The sequence below is a fragment of the Cydia strobilella genome, chromosome Z (genome assembly GCF_947568885.1).
Source record: "Cydia strobilella chromosome Z, ilCydStro3.1, whole genome shotgun sequence".
Lineage (NCBI taxonomy): Eukaryota > Metazoa > Arthropoda > Insecta > Lepidoptera > Tortricidae > Cydia > Cydia strobilella.
The window spans coordinates 15107767-15122512 of record NC_086068.1 but is presented as its reverse complement, the minus strand read 5'-3'; the positions used below and the strand labels follow the sequence as shown (position 1 = coordinate 15122512).

At 37.9% G+C, this 14746-nt stretch overlaps 2 protein-coding genes across 3 annotated transcripts in view; one reads left to right on the top strand and one right to left on the bottom strand.

The window, feature by feature from the left end:
• LOC134754436 (frequenin-2) overlaps window positions 1-14746 on the top strand; it is a 211130-nt gene that overhangs the window by 172938 nt on the left and 23446 nt on the right. The window lies entirely within an intron of this gene.
• LOC134754707 (uncharacterized) lies at window positions 12571-14120 on the bottom strand. Its single transcript, XM_063691042.1, has 2 exons — window positions 13813-14120; window positions 12571-13224 (listed from the first exon to the last, which is right to left on the bottom strand). The coding sequence occupies exons 1-2, from the start codon at window positions 13849-13851 to the stop codon at window positions 12571-12573; spliced, it is 693 nt and encodes a 230-aa protein (XP_063547112.1). The 5' UTR covers window positions 13852-14120.

The following is a 14746-nucleotide window of genomic DNA, read 5'->3' as shown; positions in this document are numbered from 1 at the left end:
TATTGATAATGTGGTTATAGTGATTAAGTAAAACGACATTAAAATATTAAATAGAACAAATAAATCTTTATCTATCTCATCTCGTTAGAACACATCAGTTAGAAATCACACAAGTATTCGGATGGAACTACACAATTGTAAATCTAAATATTTAAGGTCGTTATGTAATTACTCGTACATTTTCGAGCTCTTTGGTCAAATATGGTCTTTGGTGAACCTAACCTAACCTACCTTACAGCTTCAGAATACCTGCTTAGAGCAAATAATAATACTAATTTTAATAATGATCTTGTGACTTGTGGTGATTCTGGATTTCACCACCACCAAACTTCTAGAGTACAGTCGAATTTATATATGTATATATTTTTTCCCTTATTGCAATGTATTCACGCAAAATAGGCGCATCGTAAGACGTCGAGTTGCGGAAACCTAGCCCGCGAACACCTATAATGTATTAAGGTGAAGAAATGCATACATATTTATGAACTCGACTGTACCTACCTACTTATAATTCTAACTAAAATAATATTTACCTAGTATATATTTAGGTACCTATCTTTTTCCTTCTCAGCCGGAACATTTAATTTTGTTGGTTATCAATAAGGTAATATTGCAATTAGAATTCATCCTTATTAGAAAACAACAAAGTGCATATTTTACCTAATAACGTCGCGCCGCGCCGCAACTATATTAACAGAGCATCGTTTTATTTAAACTCGTTTTTGTGTTGCGGTAGACTTTTAACCATGACAGTCTAATTGAAGTAAAACGGATGATGCAGTTAACTGTTAACACCTTGGTTGGCGTTTGCGTAGTCTTTAAAATAATTTAAAATAACTTAACCTTGCTTAGTCAGTTGCGTTATTCGGCTTCTCTCTCATCAATGTTACGCTGGAGAGCCTCTTCAAGCCTCACACTGCATTCGTTCAACGAATATGCATGATTGATTGCTACTTATTGAGGTATTGATTTACTATCAAGCTTACGCGGCGCTCAATGGCAAACATCATAGTATTCTCTTAGTTTATTCTAAGATATGTTTCGACATCATGCGCCGATTTACGTTGATAGCGATTAGGTACTTTATTGAATGTAAATTTTATTTCTATCTATCACTAAGATTTTATGAAGGACCCTCCTGCGCAGTAAGTGGGCTGCATCGGCAGGCTGAACGCAAGCTAATTAATGGTTAAGGTACCTACAGTCAGCTGCAGAGAAAAGGTACCCCCCTCCTGCGTAGAAGTTTGTATGCAAAGCTAATAATAGTATTGCTGACTGTACATACCTACTTGAATTTAATAAAAATATTTTAAACAATGTAAATTATTATTTAATATGATTATTAAATGTCATTAACATTTATATTTACATTATTACAATAGTTTAACTTGGTGGTACTGCGACTTCCAATGTAATTCGTTCCGCGGTCTCGTTGCTCCCATATACCTCAATGGTGTTGAGGGGCTTTCAACACCCAATGTCCTTGAAATTGATGTTACTTAAGCAGTTTTAAATATATGTTCATATTCATTATATTTCAGAGAACGTGGACGTACTCGATACATGATTGGACTAAATCGGCTCGATACAAAATAATTGCAAAGATTGGTCATAAAATTACCATTAAATGGTTCTATGTCTTTATTTTTTTGACTTATGGGTCTGCAGTTAAAATCACAATTTCAAAACATTTATACCTAAAGCACTACACAAATAATCTATATTTTTTTAATTATTTCAATAGTAGGCTTATTATTCCCTTGCCCAGGCCCGATAACAGTAACAGTTATGGATGATATAGAAAGGATGTCAATCTCTTATGGCAGAATTGCTGCAAAAGTGACAAGCTTTCAGCTGTAAATAATAGTTCCTAATCTCTCCGGTGGCGCTAGGTAGGCTCTGAGACCAAAGAGTATTGTAATATATAGGAGACTCTATGACATGAACCGTAGAGGTATAATAATGTAGAGACGAAATGGGGGAGGGGCAGCAAATAACCCGACCAAATTACGTAGGTTGTTTCTGGTATGTTGTCAGGAATGTTAAAACGTGTTTTTAGTTTTGTCACATTGCGTATGTTCTGTCCCTCACGGTCACACGGGTGCACATCGATATAAAATACTAGGTGTATGGTCTAGGTACTTCAGTCTATGGTGGCGCTTTTGATACATGAAGATTCATTTCCTTACCTCTACCTTCCATAGTAAGAGTGATAGTAGTAGTAGTAGTAGTAAAACTCTTTATTGTACAAAAATAAACATAAATCACGAGAAAAACGCATCATTTGTACAAAGGCGAACTTATCCCTTAAGGGATCTCTTCCAGTTAACCTTTGAGCAATTGAGGGAGAGTTGGAGAACGGTAGACATCAAAGCTGTACTAAACGGCATAAAAGAAAATATTTAGTTTCCTAACTTAACTTTTAGTGTTTAGATAGTGATATCTCATTTACTCCTATACAAATAGACAACATTGTCTACCTATTTGTATTAGTGTTTGCGCACACGCGCGCTTTAGGTATTGACAGCCTCTTAAGTAGGCTACCGATCTGCTGTGACTAAAGGGACCCGCTGATTATCGGTCCGCCGTACGATATCAGCCTGTCAGAACAAAAATTTGACAATTCCGATCAACTTACAGGCCGATATCGTCCGGCGGACTGGTAATCAGTAGGCCCCTTTAGATTAGATAGGTACTTCGGTCCACTCGTGACGTAAAAATCGAGTTAGCACACAGAGGATGAAATGGCGATGTAGGGAACGATTCGATTGAATAACTAAATAACAAATATGTAAAGGTTGACCAGGAATATATGATCACGCGCCATGTTGCGGAATTTCACTGGAATTAATTTTTTCATACTATACTGAACTGTCACCCTATACATGAGAATAAACAGCGCCCTCTTGACAATGATCATATATTACTGGTCAGGCTTTAGTTATATAGACGCGCCACCGAGCGACCGGGGGTAGGAGAAAGAATATTCATATAAAATTTGGGCAGCATAGGATTTTTTCTCTTTCACTTATAAATTTCGGTACCTATATCGCCATCGCCTCCTACCTATGATGCCACCCGGTCTGTGATAAGGACAAGGCATGGCACTATTTTCTCATTCCTCCTATAGGAATCGCAATAAGACTATCTTTCTCTATCAAAGAGTGTCAGGCCCTTGGTTCTGAATTATTTCAGGGGTCTATTATAAACCTTTAATATATCGTTGAATGATGTTGGAACTTTGTCTGTTGTCTCTCTCTTTTTGCTAATGGAGTGAAAGGGACAGAGGGAATAGAATCCAAGTATTTCGAACTTGTATAGGCTCCGCACGTTGAAATGACATTCGAATATAAAGGTCACTTGAATTTCATTTTGTCACACTCAATGAGCAAAATGCGTTTTTGTTCACTATTTTTAAACTTTTGGACGCCAATGACGGATATATATCGGCAGCGTCGGTCCAACGCCAAAGACCGATTAATCCGTCACAGACCTCAGAGCAACATAGAAAGACGTGCATGTGCATAAAGTTCAATTTCAGTTTTGGCACATCGGTGACGTGGCATCCGAGTGACATCTTTTGTGTTTGACACGGCGTCGAAAAGATTAAGCAGCAAAGTAACCTTGTTCGAGCTTCTGTTCGAGTTTATATTCTCATTCATCTCCCTACAGCCACGCCTGCCCGGTTTACCAAACTTGTGTGTAGCAACTTAAAGTTAAAATCATAGATTTTTTTACAATCGTATATAATGGAGAGCTTTTCAGTCGAGTACCGTGTTAAGGCCACGAAGCTTGCTCAGTAAAATTATAACGAATGCATATCTATATCAGATAAAAAAATTGCTATCTGTACTTACGTTAACTATATTTTTTAGACTAGCCAACAAATTTTGAAAGCAATCTATTTCGGAGAGATTTTTATTATAGTTTTTTACTTATGAAGCAATTGTTTCTACTATGCAACTATAAATAATTAATCTTAGCTATCGTTTTGATTCGTCGTCTTGACCGCGGCGAGCTGTGATTGGTCAATTTTATTATAGTTGACTAAATCGTTTCGAAATTAATATTATAGTTGACTTGGGAGCCCATACATGAAAAGTACCCAATTACAGTTTGGTATACAAAATCTTAATTCAACCACTAGTCGACGAGTAGAAAAAAAACCGGCCAAGTGCGAGTCGGACTCGCGCACGAAGGGTTCCGTACCATTACGGAAAAAACAGCAAAAAAATCACGTTTGTTGTACGGGAGCCCCATTTAAATATTTATATTATTCTGTCTTTAGTATTTTTTGTTATAGCGGCAACAGAAATACATCATCTTTGAAAATTTCAACTGTCTAGCTATCACGGTTCATGAGATACAGCCTGGTGAAAGACAGACAGACAGACGGCCAGCGGAGTCTACTAAGACCCTATTACTAAAGAGTCTATTACTAAATAGGGTCCCGTTTTTACCCTTTGGGTTCGGAACCCTAAAAAGTAAACAATAGTCTTTTTGTCGTTCCTTTACGTGTTCGATGAAGACGATGAGTAACAACGTAGACCCCGACGACTCAAACAGTACGGCCGGAGACATTTCCCAACAATTTAACATAAGCAAGGAAAACTAATTTGTCTCTTCGTTTTTCCTTACCTTCTATATTAACCCTTCCGCCCTCTAGAATTATTTATCCAAACGTAATCTGTCATGTGCTTTTATACTGAAGTAGTTAAAGTGAGTTATGTTCAATTATTCTTATTAGGTTCTATTATTCTGAATATGTATGCAGGCTAAGCTAATGGTTTTGCTGACTATACCTACATTATATGCATTAAATATAATATATACACATTATGCTTAGATATATAATATTTTCATTTTGTTGAAAAATTAAGTAATGTAAGTGTTTGAGTAATAAATCTTAGTTACGGGAGGATTGTACGATTTATACCATCCGACTCCCTCCCACCCTGCTGCTGTTTTGTTACACGGTAAATAAAAATTGTTAGGTACCTACCTACTATATAATTATGTATTACCTACTAATTCATAGACTTGCTTAGTACTGGTAGGATTGTAAGTAAATTGTTCGGTGGTATGGTGAAGTTTGAAAAAGAAAAAATACAACAAAGAGCTCTTATGTAATACAAAAAAAAACAATGAACCCCTGGCCGTGGCGCTGCCCATACTGAACTGAGAATAAAAAAGACAAAAGTCATACAAAACCTGCATGTGTATTTTGAAACCGATACTTGGACTTACTTTTTAGTGGCGTTTACATAAATAATAGTGTCAGAGTCTGACACACGAAGTTTCGGCAGGTTTCGGCATTAAAATTATGTTACGGCCGAAGGTTCCGTTCAGCTGCATAACTCCTAGATCGATCCTGCTCATGTTGGAACTTAAAAATATATATGCCTCTCAAATTTACTAAAGTTATTGCGGAACAAACTATTGAAAATAAAAATAGACATCGATATGCCGGATGTACCCTAGACAGCTGCGTTCCAAGTTGAATCTAAGAACTTCTCTTCGCTTTGTTCGTTCTTTTGATTATTCTGCTGCTAGTGGGAAGTAGGGTGCAACTAACAATATTTCTGAAAGTAAAGTAAAAATGATTTATTCTACACAAAGATTTAGGAAGAAACAAAAATTATCTGGTCTTAAAACTAAAAGACAATTATGTAATCTATAAATTGTATATACAGATGTCATTCACAAGGACAATGTCAAGGATGTGGGTTCGAGTCCCACGTTGACCAGAGTTGATCATCGTTGATTTTTTCATTGTGATTGACATCATATACAATTTATATATTGTAATAATGTGGTACGTACCACAATAAAAGAGGAAAAATATATTAACATTTAAGACAATTATGTACATGCGTAGCCTGTCACGTAGGTAACCAATTCAGATACGAAAGTAAATTCCGTGAACGGTGGTTTATCTGCCGCTGTGTAAAATAAAATAAGCATTAACAACTAATTAATAATATGACATCTGTGAGATGTCGAATTGCAACGCAGCATCTAGCGGCGGAGTCGGAGCCACGCCATGACCTACTACTGTATAATGTATACTACCACCTTAACCTTGCACTTGCATCATTTGACGCATAGACGATGTTGTGAGCCCACAGAGATACTTAACGCATGCTCAACGCCATCATCACTCCGATTAGCACATCTTTCCATATGCTAATTTGGAAATTTACAATATTACCCATAACCGAATATTTTTTGAAGATATGATTGCCAAACATTACGTATACCAATAAGTATATTTTAAAAACAACTTACTGGAGGCTATTTAAGATCAATAAACAATCTATCGAACCTGTCACATTTTGCTTACCTATTTTAATCAAAATGTTGTAATATCTAATACTTACGTCGCTGGCGTCCCACAGGGAGGGGTGCTCTCTCCACTCCTGTTCTCTATTTTTATTAATGGTATCACCAAATCACTTACGTCATCATACCATCTATACGCAGATGACCTGCAGATTTATGCAGCGGCTGGTATAGACGATCTCCCCTCATTAATTGCTCAGATTAATTATGATTTAGAATCCATACGGGATTGGGCGTGCAAATTTGGTCTAAAAATTAATGCTCAGAAGTCACAGGCGATAGTCATTGGCAGTCCTTACTACGTAGACAGGCTCTCAGACATGGTGGTACCTGATATTTTGTTCGATGGGACTAATATCCCTTTCTCCTCTACTGTCCGAAGTTTGGGTATCACCATGGATCAGACGCTTTCTTGGGCTCCCCATGTTGCTGAGGTGAGTAAAAACATTTTTGGATCCCTTCACTCTCTTCGACGGCTGCAGAATTTTCTCCCTCTTCATACTAAACTGACTCTTGCCCGTTCTCTCTTGCTCCCTCTTCTGGACTATGGTGACATTGCGTTTCTGGATTGTAATGAGGAATTGCTAAATAAACTTGAGCGTTTACAAAATGTTTGTATTAAGTATATATTTGGCCTCCGGAAATATGATCACGTCTCCAAGTTCCGCTCCCAGCTCGAGTGGTTACCGATCCGCCAACGTCGTGTCGTTGCTGTTCAATATACTCTTCGACCCCCGTTCCCCATCTTACCTAACGGAAAGATTTAACTATCTGGCTGAAGGCAGTGATCACCGCTTACGATCGAGTTATAATCTCACGCTTGCTATTCCTCCTAATAAGACGCGATCGTATGCAAATTCTTTCACGGTTCGCGCTGTGAAGTTGTGGAACGAGTTGCCCCTGTCGCTCAAACAGTCCCAGTCTGTAGCATCACTCAAGGCTAATCTGAAGAAGGTTTGGCTTTCCAATCAGCGTGATCTGGTTAAGTACTAACCTTTATTTTTATTTTCTTACACTTGTGATATTTATATATATTATAATATATATTTAGTATTGTATGTATGTATGCTAGTATGTATTTTATGTATTTTAATCTATAGTGTTATTTCTTTTTTTAAATATTAATTTGTACATCCTGTAAGTTTGTCTATCTGACCTGGCTATAGTTTTCCACTCATCTACTCGAAGGTTAGCTGGAAGAGATCCCTTATAGGGATAAGTTCGCCTTTGTACTTCCATTACTATACCTAATTTATTTTTGTAAACCTGTGTTGTGTACAATAAAGTGATTACTACTACTACTACTACTTACCTAGTCGTTTATATTTGTTAGAAAAACACAAAACCAACCTATTTTAACTAACAAATAATGTTAAAAATAAAACCTTGGATTTCACGGGCCTGTAAATCCCGGTCTTTTGATAGGCTTGCGTGGGGATAATAATCCAACACGTAGAGGCCCCTTGGAGAGATTTAATGTCATGTAGAACGCCTGCTGGAACCCGTTCACAGGCGCAACAAAATAAGACACCCATGAATATTAATCGCAGCAGGCATTGGGACTATTGTAGAAAAAGTGACGGTCTATGGATTGAAGTTTGGGTGGACAATGAGACAGTTATTGCAAAGACGTCCGGTCCCGACACCTGCCATAACAATGTTTTCACTAACAAGTTTGGGAACAAATCAAATTATTTTATTAAATATTTTGATTTGTGTTTTTTAAGTAGTCACACTACTATAGGTATATATAAATTAAAAACCGTAATATATGACATCTATTACAGTTTTTAATTTACAATGTTTTCACTAGTTATCGAGGCAGGCGGTGACTTGCCGCCCACTAGATGGGCCCCTGAAACTGCCGTCGTGAAGACGACCAGGAGCAACGCCGGTGTGAGCGGCTCAGGGGTTCGACTGGTTCGAGAGGTGTACGCCGCTTTCTATCCAGTGGCTGATAACAGCACAGCGTGGCTGATAACAGCCACTGTGCCAACTTGCGTCTTGTAACATGGCAAACCTGCATAGTGCAGCCACCGCGCGCACTGGCCGGCTGTAAAAAAAAACTAAGCCATTCGCCCGTCTTTTGTTTTTTCTCATAATTTTTCTCTGGATATTTTGTTGCAAATAACCCACAACTCTGATTACTTATATTTATTTAATGTGACTCCATGCTTATGTGATTTGTGTTAAAAGTATTAATACGATAGTAATACGAGGGCTGCGTCTAATGTAGGTAAAATTTGTATAGTATTAAGTTTATGTTTAAATTAAACCTAATCCAAGTCTTATTTGTACGTCACTAGTTCTTGTAACTGAATGAGGCTTGGGTTAGGTTTCAACCCGGAAACTAAGAACGCACGATTGTTGCAGCCCTTTCTTTTGGTTTAAAACTGAAGACGCATGATTGAAGCTACTTATTTCCTGGATATTCGCTCCTGAAGTTTTTATCTGCTTGCGCCTGGTGAGCCCGCGTAGCCCGCAGTTGCTACTACCGCTGCGGAAATTCATCGTTCGGCTCGACGAAGATTGGAAATCGAAAACGTTAAGGCCAGTGACGATATTTTATTGGTTTTGACTCGTGTACTGACAGAAATTAGTTTAATTTATTGTACATATTTTATTACTATATTGTTTTACTATAATAACCTAGTTTTCATTTTCTACCGCTATAGTTAGCCGGCTATGCATGTTTCTCTTCCACCCCTGGAGCATATAGCTCTAACGACTTCTCTCTGGACAGCCAAAGAAGGCAAACCAGAGTTGCGAGTCCTGCGGGTCCCCTTGGGGTCCACTTCGACCGACGAAGACATGCTGGAGACGGAGACCATGACCGACTCTCGGGAGTACCTACTCGGATCCTTGGGCTCGTTACTCCCCAACAACTCGCCACAAGTTGCCCTGCGGTTATTTTTATTATTATATTATATGTAGGTACTAAGTACTACTCAATATGATTCGTATTTGTGTGGTTGTTAATTTTGCTCGGGGTAAAGATTTGGTAAAATGCAGTTTAAGCCGATGCGGGAACTCTTCGACCCTTTGTTTTAGTCCGGAGACATGCCTATAAAAGTGGCTTTTATCCCCGATTAGCCCCGTATCGGAGAAGGAAAACATCGTGAGGAAACCGGATTAATCCCAATAAGGCCTAGTTTACCCTCTGGGTTGGAAGGTCAGATGGCAGTCGCTTTCGTAAAAACTAGTGCCTACGCCAATTCTTGTGATTAATTGCCAAGCGGACCCCAGGCTCTCATGAGCCATGGCAAAATGCCGGGACGACGTGAGGAAGACGATGAGATGTTAAGTATAATATACAGGAAATTATGTTTTTGTAAATGATATATGGAATTCGGCTCCAAATCAAAGGTTTACATGATATGGGAAATTGCGGAAAACTAACCGTCGGTCTAGCTAGATTTCAATTCTGAGAAAATCGTTTTCCTGTAAGTATTTTCACGCACTCAAAAAACTAAATACTCGTAGCTTTATACTAGAAGCAAAAGTTTATCAATAGAACGCGGAGGAAATGAATGCGAGACTAGAGCCAGAACGTCTATTTGAACTGGCATTATTGACCGCACGCAATGGGATTAGGAATTCTCTCTGCCACTGCCATCAAACTTTTTAAGAAAAAAACCGGCCAAGCGCGAGTCGGACTCGCGTTCCAAGGGTTCCGTACATTGCACAATCTTTAATAATGTATTTTTTTATGTGAAACGTGAGTGACATGTTTTAAAAAACCCGTAGGGGTCGGATCAAAAACTAAGTAATTAAGTCCGACTCACGCTTGACTGCACATTTCTAATAGGTTTTCCTGTCATCGAGGTAAAGAACTATTGTGTATTTTTTTTATTTTGACCTAGTAGTTTCGGAGATAAAGGGGGAATGGTCATTTTTTGGCTATTTTCTTAAATACATAACACCTAAACTATTTACAAGTTTGGAAACAAATCAAATTATTTTATTAAATATTTTGATTTGTGTTTTTTAAGTAGTCACACTACTATATATAAATTATAAACTGTAATAGATGACATTTAATTCATATATTAAAGAAAGAAGTGACGAAGCCCTCCAGTGGTTAAGGCCGGATTCGAACCATCCGCATCGCGTTAGCCGCGATAGCTAAAGACGTCGGTTCGAATCCGGCCTTTTTAAATATATGACATCTATTACAGTTTATAATCCTAAACTATTTATTTTAAAATTACAAAATAACATACCTATTTGAGATTTTCAAAATGTAACACGATATAGTTTGTTTTTTAATTTTCTCAATCACCCCCCAAAAGTGGCCCCCATGCTTAAAATTCATTTGTTTACGTTACATGTCCGTCTTTGGGTCACAAACTTACATATAAGTACCAAATTTCAACTTGATTGGTTCAGTAGTTTGGAGATAATGGGCTGTGACAGACGGACAGACAGACAGACGCACGAGTGAGGGTTCCGTTTTTTCCTTTGAGGTACGGAACCCTAAAAATAGATAGACATTCTATCAATGAACAAAACAAAATCGCGAGGGTGGCACTGATGTAAGACGGCACGGGTTAGAATAAAATAAAAATTAAATAATGTACAAATTGGAATAGAAAAAAAAATGCCAATATATCACGTCAGTCTTACCAAAGATATATATAACTCCGTAATAGATGGATACAGTCTAAGGAAAAAACGTGCCTCGAAAATCAAGAAAATTTGATTCTCGATTAGATGGCGCCACTACCTTTGGCCTACTCTCGTATAGATGGCGTTGAAGGTTTCGTTTGTTATTTAACAATTTTAACGCATATCAGTGAAAGAACATACGTCAAAATAATATAAAAATAATTAATGCAAATATTGCAAATAAAAAAAATCACATATCCATATACAAATACATTTTTTGATATTATTATTTTTAGTTTTAATAGTGTGTCGATAGATGGCAGTGAATTTACTTGGGTTACAAAATTTACTATGACAGTACCGCTCTATCCTATTATATCCTCTTTGGTCTTACTGATAATGTCTGGTCTGGCTGCATAAGATGATTTTAGTATCGAACGTTGCGTTGCGCGTTGGAAGTGTTCGAACTTTACCTTACTCATACGGAATTGACTCTTACTGCCCTCTGTACTGAATGACACGAACTAACAATTATACAACGAGGACGTGCCGCCGTTCTGGTAGAAAGTTCACTATTACAAAACTGCTTTTCGTTTCTTCGTAGTTGTTAAACTTTCGTCGCCGAGTCACAGATGGCTCTGGTGTTCCGAAAATTAAGACTAAATTATTACCAAAAGAGGAAAGTGGATGACCGCTTCTCCTTACAACCGTAGATTCAATTTCCCTCTCAGTAGCCTACAGCTAGGCGCGACAGTATCTCGCGGCGAGGTAGACTACCCGTATTTTTCTAACTATGTTAATTAAAAAGGGACGGATAGCCCGGCTGGATACTGACACTATGAAATACCCCGTTTCTCGCCGAGATTTGTATACTGCTTTTCTCAAGCTTGCAATGAAATAATAACATGTCAAGGGGGACAAAAATTTAATTTTTTGCGCTACGACGCACGGTTTAGGAGATACAGCTTTATAAAGATTTCTTTTTTTTTATTTAGTTATGCAGAAATCTTTTAAGCGAGGTTTAGACTAGCAAGAACTTGCATGCAATTTTCATTACATTGCAGTATCTGATCAAACTTTTAAATGCAGTTTACCTTAGTAGTCGGCAATGTAACGTAAATTGAATGCAAGTTCTTGCTAGTCTAAACCTCGCTTAAGGTGTGTAAGGCTGTATGAAATTCCTTTACATATCATCTTCACTCATCGCACCGGATAAGGGTGACTATGGTGTTGGTGTGCGGTAATATTTTTTCGTATTTCTAATTTGAAGTAAGTTATGTCAATTCATTGCAAGTTTGAGAACAATTAGTTTTTCACATCGGTTTTAAACACTGGCAACATTTTACCTACCATGAACAACAATAATTAATTAATTAATTTCGGTTTAGTTTTAAAGAAATGGCGCCTTGTTGTCTATGATTGGAAAAAATAAAATAAAAACATATGTAGTTTTAATTTATCACTTATTTTGAAACAAATTGCAGTATCTTCCATTAATAGAAAAAGCAAATAGCTCAAATAAGTCACTCATGGCTTAATATAATTTACCTTAGTTACATCAGTATGTAATAGGTAGATGGATTGTCAAAAGTAAGCCCTATTTTAACCCTTAATATATACTTAAGGATAAGGACCCATGGGACGCCACGCCTGTGGTTTCCCTCTTTTTTTCCTGAAGCTTACAAACTTTGTAATGTCTTTACTCTTCAATCCTGTTACGGTGCGATTGTTATTTACTATCCAAATCTGATCATTCTTCTTTTTCGTAGAATCGTCGACCGGTCCATTTTGCTGGTTTAAAAAATATACTTCGGGCATACTCGGTGTCCCGGAATCGTCTGTAGTGTCGTTAAAAATCATATATATAACGAGTGGGTCGGTGTCCCTCGCACTTAACTTGATGTACGGCGGCGCGGTCACTACGATGATTTTATATTTCTCAAATGGATGCATGACGGGCACATTAATGGAGTGCGAAAATTGTGTTAAATAGTCGGCGTGTTTACAATCTGCCTTGTTGTGTAACATTGGTTTGACCGATTCGATTGCGAAATCGGCTTTTACGGCCTTGTGAGCCGGAAGTGATGCGTTTAGCCGCTTTTGAGCAGTTCTTGTAGTGCGTTCCGGGATAAGTTTAAAGAAGAAAGCGCTCATCGACTCCAACGGATTGCCTTTGCTGAAATGATAGTTTCCTTTCGTGGAGTGTTTAACATTAAGTGGTCTACTCTGTGTTATATGCATAACAGACGCCATCGCTAGAATTAAAATTTTAATCTGAAATGTAAGGTATTTAATCAAATTTAAATAATGCAATACACAACAAGTGACTCAAAAGACACGACAAATCTTATTATAGGTACAGACAAATAGGTACCGGGTGCTAAACAAATAATTCTGATATGAAAAGAATAACACTATTATTGCGAAGCATCCCATTTCTAATACAGAAAGAACACACCTAGCGTGTTCTGGCAGTGAGTGTGGTCAAGATGGGAACAGTGGCTTAACCCATTACGCGTAACGGGCTTGAGCCACTGAACCCGGCTATTTCCTACCGAGCCACTGTTCCCTCCTTGGCCCTACGCTAAGCACTAATTCCTCAGTCCATAGTGTATGTATATAGCCAACACGTATCTGAATCTTAATATAAATTAATTAATTAATTAATCAGCGAAAAATCAGTGTAAAAGAAACTTGACCAAGATAATTTCCGTTTCCCGAAAAATGTAAGAGCGGCTTTTATATGTATATAGATCGTAAAATCCAACTACATAAATGCTGAATATGGTGCGGTAATATTTTTTTTTTGAGGAATTGATGCGCCGGTCAACAACTATTGAATAGCCTAGCAGGTCTACTCACAGTCTCCATCTTTACTACGCCCTCAATTACAAATTGCATGTGCAACCTTGTCCAATTGCTCTACTTCCCTCTCTGTGACTGACTGATCACTTTGTACTAAACCGAAACATTAGAAATGCAGGATGTTTATAATTCACCTACATGATTGACAATACAATTCACAGGTGTTCTAAGTAAATTGTTATCATTTCCAATAATAACTTAGCCACTGAAGAAGGCCACATCCTAATTCTACTTTGTTTATGGAGAAGTATGAATGTTTTTCGAGTTTGTTACTCAATGACGCAAAAACGACTGAACGGATTTAAATGAAAATTGGCCAAACCAATGGAATAATTGCGCAGCAATACGTCATCGTTGACACGAAACCTCGACATCGTACGAGTAGCTACAGATAAAGTAAGGACGCTGATCACGAGGAATTCCGTACAATGAGCCACCTATTTCTATCTCTATCGCACGCGCGCAATTTAGTCCCGGGGTAGAAAACAAGATAGTTTTTATTCCAGAAAGCATCGCTTAGGGCCTGAACCGATTTAAATGAAGTCTACGTCTAGATCTCTGAAGTTGAAAATGATACCAAACTTCAATAATTAAAATTTAAAACAAGGGTTTGGCAGAATTAATTAAAATTAGTTAATTATGCCTAAATTCGTGCTGTGAGAAGAGCGTATGTGGGGCTCCCGGGCGGAAAGCGTCCGTCTGGGCGTCCCAGATACCGTTGGAGTGACGAAGCCCTAAAAGACCTGTCCGCCCTCGGAATACCCAACTGGCGTGAAGTGGCGCAGAATAGAGCAGAGTGGTGCTCTCTTGTGTCGGAGGCCAAGATCCTTTTTGGGTCACTGAGCCAGTGAAGTAGTAAGACTAGTAAGTAGTAGTAGTAGTAGTAGTAATTCTGCCAAGTCTTGTTTTAGAGAAAGCATGAAAAGGCCAA